The following is a 5,779-nucleotide window of genomic DNA, read 5'->3' as shown; positions in this document are numbered from 1 at the left end:
GGAGCAGGCTGCATACAAGTGATGTCGGCGACCTCGCCGGGATGACTTGTACAAAACAAGTGGCGGCTTCCCCACTGTACATTTAGCTCTGCTTGCCCAAAGCAGGGCTAAATGTAGAAAACAACTACCCGCCCGGTGCCAGGAACTGCATGTCCTGGGCATCGGGGGAATAGGGGAATTCCACACCCCTGCTGCCCCTCTACTCCCTGCTGCTCCAATCCGGCCCTGGATATATAGCTATAATCATGTGTGTACTTAGGAAGATATAAACATAAAGACATAAAGGGTTTGTCAGGTTTTATTGCTATTCACCTGCAGGGTTAGACAGTCCTCTTTCCCACAAATATTTAAAATGTGTTCATTTTAGATAGCACCTGGTCCACATACCAATAACAGGAAGGAAGGAATAGGAAAGGGATAGGTGCCTAGTGGAAATACAGGCAGAAATGCAAAACCTGACAAAGGTTCGAAGTCCTCCCTACTCTATCCAAAACTAGAAACAAAATTGGGTAAACGTCACCTTTAAGTGTTCTGAGTCATGTTTTTTAGGAGTGATATAAGAGCTCTCTATCCCTGGATTAAGGATCCATATCTTGGTGCATTTAGCTTTTCTCCTTTCATCACCTGTAACGGAAGCCCTTTTGCAGGTTGGAAGGCGGCACCTGTATATCTCCCACAATGAACTAAATTACAATCCGGACTTATAAGGACTCTTAAAGGAGAACTATGGGGTTAAGTCTTTTCCCCATAGTTCTCCTTAGGGTAACGAGAGGACACAAACTAGCGTCCTCCCGTCACCTTGGCTCAGTATACCGCAAGCAGCAGCTCGTATACTGAGACGCTGAAGCGGATCCCGACAATTGTGCCAGGATCCGCCCAGCTGCGTGACTGACAGCTGGCTCTGCCTATCTAGAGGCAGAGCCAGCTGTACCCGCCCCCTCCCCGTCCGATCCACCAGTCAGCGCTGGCGAATCGGAGGGGGGAATCCAGCCCCTCCCCTATCACGGTAGAGAGCCGTGACAGGATCGAGAAGTGAGCGAACGCCGGTATGTGTTCGCTCACCTCCCGATCTACTGAGCCGACCTGTGACAGTCTCATTGTCACAGGTCGGCTAGAACTATGAGGTGAGTGAAAAGCACTCACCTCATAGTTCTCCTTTAAGATAAAACCTAAATGACAGGCGACTCCTAAATAGTATTCATTGTTCCTATTATTTATTGCTGATGTGTGGCTGGGACTGTCCACATCTATACTGGGAAGCTGCTGTGTTAGCTGTGTTGGCAGACTGCTGCTGTGATAAGTAGATAAGATATGCGCTCAAAGTGACTGCCATGGATGGCGCCATGCAGAACCTCAGAGGTGTGACGATAGGTCGCCAGCACTCAAAAATGCAAAGAAAGTGTGTATTGCAAATAATGTTACATAGGTCAAAATGGCAACATTTCAGGGCCGCGCAGGGTCCCTTCTTCAAGGCGACAACAATAATGCACCCATGCGTGGCCCCAAAACGTTGCCATACTTTCTTAGCATTTTTGAGCGCTGGTGACCTTTCTTCACATCTCTGATTACGTTATATACACTGTAAAAAATTTAGCTACAATTAGCAAAAAACCTACAAGGTTGTGGATACTTCACACACATCGCACACATATTTGTAAATGCGTGTATACGCGCGAACTGTATGCAATCCCAGAATGCATACAATACGCAGAAATTCCGAGCCCGGATGCATCTCGGTTCCATTTTGTTTTGAGCATCTTTACGCAGCGCAAAAATACAGCTTCATACACAGCTATGTGTATGGGGCCATTTATTTCCATATGCTGCATGTGGCAAAAAACGCTGCAAGCATCTATACGCAGCGTATTATACGGCCGTGGGAATGAGGCCTTAATGATTACAACAACTTAACAAAATGACTAAAGTAAGTGCTGTTAAAAGTGGAACTGGAAACTGTGCCAAAAAAGACAGGCAGAGGACAAAAGACTAGTCACAAGTATTGCCTGTAGGCTCTCTGCGGCTGATCTTTCCCCATTACTGACTTACCATTCCTTCTTCTGCACTTTGTATGGAGGCGGCCATCTTGGTAGAGGCATGGTTTTGCTACCTCATGTCAAAGCCTCCATCGAGGAGAACAGTGACCTGCAAACCAGTGACCTTACCAAATCTCTCTCCAAATTGAATGATACCAGCAGTGAGAGGCAGCAGTGCCTTAGATCTCACACTGCAGGTTGTATGCACAAGAGAGCCTCGGCACCCTCACATACCAGGAGGTACACTGCACCAAAAATACAGAAAGCCAAGTTGCCTTGACTTATTTTTTACAGATATTTTGTCTTGAATTCCTCTCCAGTGCACTTGGAATGTGCCACCAATGCTGCTGTTTTAGAACAATACATGAATTAATCTGTAATTAAAAAAAAAAATCAACTCAAATAGACTTGCTGTATTTTTCTTGACGACATTTCGCTGGTCACCCGACTAGCTTTTCCAATTCACAAATGAGAAAGCTAGTCGGTTGACCAGCAAAACGTCTTCAAGACAAATACAGCAAGTCCAGCTGCTTTTATTTCTTTTTATTCTTACAGATATACCATGACCTGGATGTATGAGATCCTTCACAGACAATACATGAATCTTCATACACTGGGAGATGTGTACTTGGAAGATTCATGGGCAGGTGTTCTATCAAAGATTGTGGCTGCGTTGGAATGTGTGACCGGTCACGTGGTCACACATTTTAACGTAATCACGCCCAGTTTTTCTGCGGTAAAATATGTGACCGGCAAAAGGTGAAGCATTCCAAAGCTTTCTCAGCTGTTCTCCTGCACAATGCCGATCTGCCCTGGAACAGCTGATCGGTCCTGAAATCTCACTTCTATCCGACTTTGTGAGCGCGATCTCCCATTCCACAAAGTCAGATAGAAGTGACATTTCAGGACCGATCAGCTGTTCCAGGGCAGATCGGCATTGTGCAGGAGAACAGCTGAGAAAGCTTTGGAATGCTTCACCTTTTGCCGGTCACATATTTTACCGCAGAAAAAGTGGGCGTGATTAGGTTAAAATGTGTGACCATGTCACCGGTCACACATTCTATCGCAGTCACAAACTTTGATAGAACACAGGAAGTGCAGCAGGGAAATTGTTACTGTTAGGTTGTAGCGTGGCTGAATGCCGACCTCTAGTGGACAAATATAATATTGCATCTATTTAAAACAAACCTATGACTCGATCCATCCTGTAAAGTAGAAGAAGTTTGTATTTATAATCTAAAATCCGATCTAATGTCTTCCCTGGTAAATTCCTCAGGATGATGCCACAGGGCCCAGTCATGCCAGTCGCCTTTGCTTTGTATAATACTGACTTTGGGTTTTAGGTCTATCGCTGTATTTGTATTGTTGTTGGAAAGTGATAATAGTCATTTGTGTCTCAATGTATCTTTGCAGGTTTACTATGTGCTGTACTCCTTTAAAGCGCGCTCTCCCAATGAACTTTCGGTATTGGCCAATCAGAGACTTAGGGTCCTGGAATGTGAAGACATGAACGGGAACAGCGAATGGTGGTTGGCTGAAGTGGAAGGGAGGCGCGGCTACGTGCCATCCAATTACATCCGGAAGACAGAGTACACGTGAGATGGTTCTACAGAAGCCCGAACCTGGATTTCACAACACTTAGAGGACATTTTGTGCCTTTTTTTCCCTCCGGGATGACGGTTTTCATTTGTTTGCTGCTGATATCACTTGAACAATATTTACCCAGAATGTGGTTTTCTACTATAGAACTTGCAATCAGCTATTGCGTCCAGAACGGAAGACAGGATTTTGTTTGCATTTACTCAGACTTGGTGCATTGTATTGACTCGAGAACAAAGTTAGAAAAAGGGGGCGGAGTCGGGAAGAGGCTTATTAGGTAAAGGCGTGGCATTTGGTGGGGGAGTGGCTTGAAGCTGTAGAACTACAAGTCCCAGAATGCCAGACGAAGCCTGGTAGCACCTGAAGGTCCGCTTCCTTTATTTTACGATCATTTAAAATGGGGCTCATTTATGAATACAGGAGCAACAATTGAGATGCTGTTTTTGGCAACCAATCAGGTTCTGCCTTTTTAAAGGAACAAGGTTTCTGATTGGCTGCGTTCGCTCCAGTACTCATAGGTCTTCCCCAGCGTGTTCACATAGCCAGAGCAGATAGTCACAGGCCTGTGCTGTGATGGAGTTTTGTGTATTAAATACACCGCGAATGTACGACATCCTTCCACTTCACAATCTCTTTTTTTTCTAATATAAACATATGCATTTGATAGACATAATAACAGAAAAAGGCGCAAAGGAGTTTTTAGAGCAAAGCGCACTTGTGTTTTTTTCCCCCCTTTTCTCTGCTTTGGGTGTCATTTACCAGTCCAGTAGCACATTTTGCTGTGCATTGATTGGTTAGCTGTCTGAGTGATAGTCCCGCCCACAAGAGCGTTTGTCCAGCTTGTGGTTGGCTTGCACACATCAGAGCAGGCAGCACTTTTTCCCCTTGATTTCACCTAAAACCAATTCCCACAAATACAAAAGATCCGCTTTACTCATTTCCTTAAAGTGACTGTCTACTTATGCACAACTCTGCCCTCTGCTCATCCTGCCATCTTCTCCCGTGGTGACTCTACGCGTGACAGCTCTAAGGGTCAACCACTGGGGGCTGGACAAGGTTATATATCTGGGGTCACCTATACGTCAGTTTGCCCTCTGCAGACAGCTCCTGTAGGGCGCCCCTAGCTCAGTGAAGCTGTGAAGGAATACTGATGTATGATGTCACCAAAAGAGGACCTGTCCTATGAAATGAATGGCTAGGAGAATGTTTATAATCAGCCCACCATTTACATACTCTTCAGTGTCTAGTGATTACACTATTACAGTATTACTATTCTTACATGAATATTTTCAGTTTCCAAGAAATGTAAAGCTATTTGCAGCCAGTATCATCCTCATAATGAATCACAAAGTTATGGTGCAGGTTTCCATCTTAAAGGGCCGATCCACCCCCAAACTGGTGTTTCAGCTTTGGGTCCATGCCTGTGGGTTGCATGACTGGTGGCCTGCAGATCCTTGGGCAGATATCTGAATTTAAAGGTTTATCATACTTTTCAATGAATGTGTGCGTTATGTATACTGTACAGGAAACCTTATCTAATCATTTCTTTTAGAAAAGCACAGATACCGATAATAGTTTCGGAATCGGTGCCGATACAGAGTATGTGGGCGAGTACTCGTACTCGCCGAAATGCCCCGATACCAGAACTTCCGTTCAGAGGAAGATTTCCTCCGCCTGGCAGTGCCGTAGGGGAACATGGACCGGCTTCCCGGCCAATCAGCAAGCCAGGTGGCGAGTAATGACACGCCTCCCGGCAGCCTGATTGGCTGGGAAGCCAGCTTTCCAGCCAATCAACATGGAGCCGGCTTCCCAGCCAATCAGGAAGCAGGGAGGTGTGTGATTACTCGCCGCCTGGCTTGCTGATTGGCCGGGAAGCTGGCTCAATGCTGATTGTGAACCGGCTTACCAGCCAACCGATCCGGCCAAACAACATGGAGCCGGCTCCATGCCAGCGGATGCACCGGTATCGGTACTTAGTATCGGCGAGTACCAAAAGCAAAGTATCGGTACTCGTACTCGATAACGAAAAACCGGTATCGGTGCATCCCTAGTTTCTTTCTATATAAATACTGTATGCAGCACAGCTTACAAAGGTCCGCCACATGGGCTCTGTATCCTGCATTAGGCTCCGGGGCAATGAGGGGCAG

The 5,779-nt window shown here is 45.9% G+C and overlaps 1 protein-coding gene across 1 annotated transcript in view; it reads left to right on the top strand.

Annotated features, from left to right (window-relative positions):
• DNMBP (dynamin binding protein) overlaps positions 1-3,809 on the top strand; it is a 110,526-nt gene extending 106,717 nt beyond the window's left edge. Inside the window, exon 17 of the mRNA XM_018562880.1 lies at positions 3,447-3,809. Within this exon, the coding sequence (XP_018418382.1) occupies positions 3,447-3,632 (186 nt within the window). The 3' untranslated portion in view covers positions 3,633-3,809. The remainder of the gene's footprint in view (positions 1-3,446) is intronic.
• The last annotated feature ends 1,970 nt before the right edge of the window (positions 3,810-5,779 follow it).

Source organism: Nanorana parkeri, unplaced genomic scaffold (genome assembly GCF_000935625.1).
Source record: "Nanorana parkeri isolate BGI_ZX_2015 unplaced genomic scaffold, ASM93562v1 scaffold2, whole genome shotgun sequence".
Lineage (NCBI taxonomy): Eukaryota > Metazoa > Chordata > Amphibia > Anura > Dicroglossidae > Nanorana > Nanorana parkeri.
The sequence above is the reverse complement of the archived record's forward strand: the minus strand, read 5'-3'. Positions and strand labels throughout refer to the sequence as shown.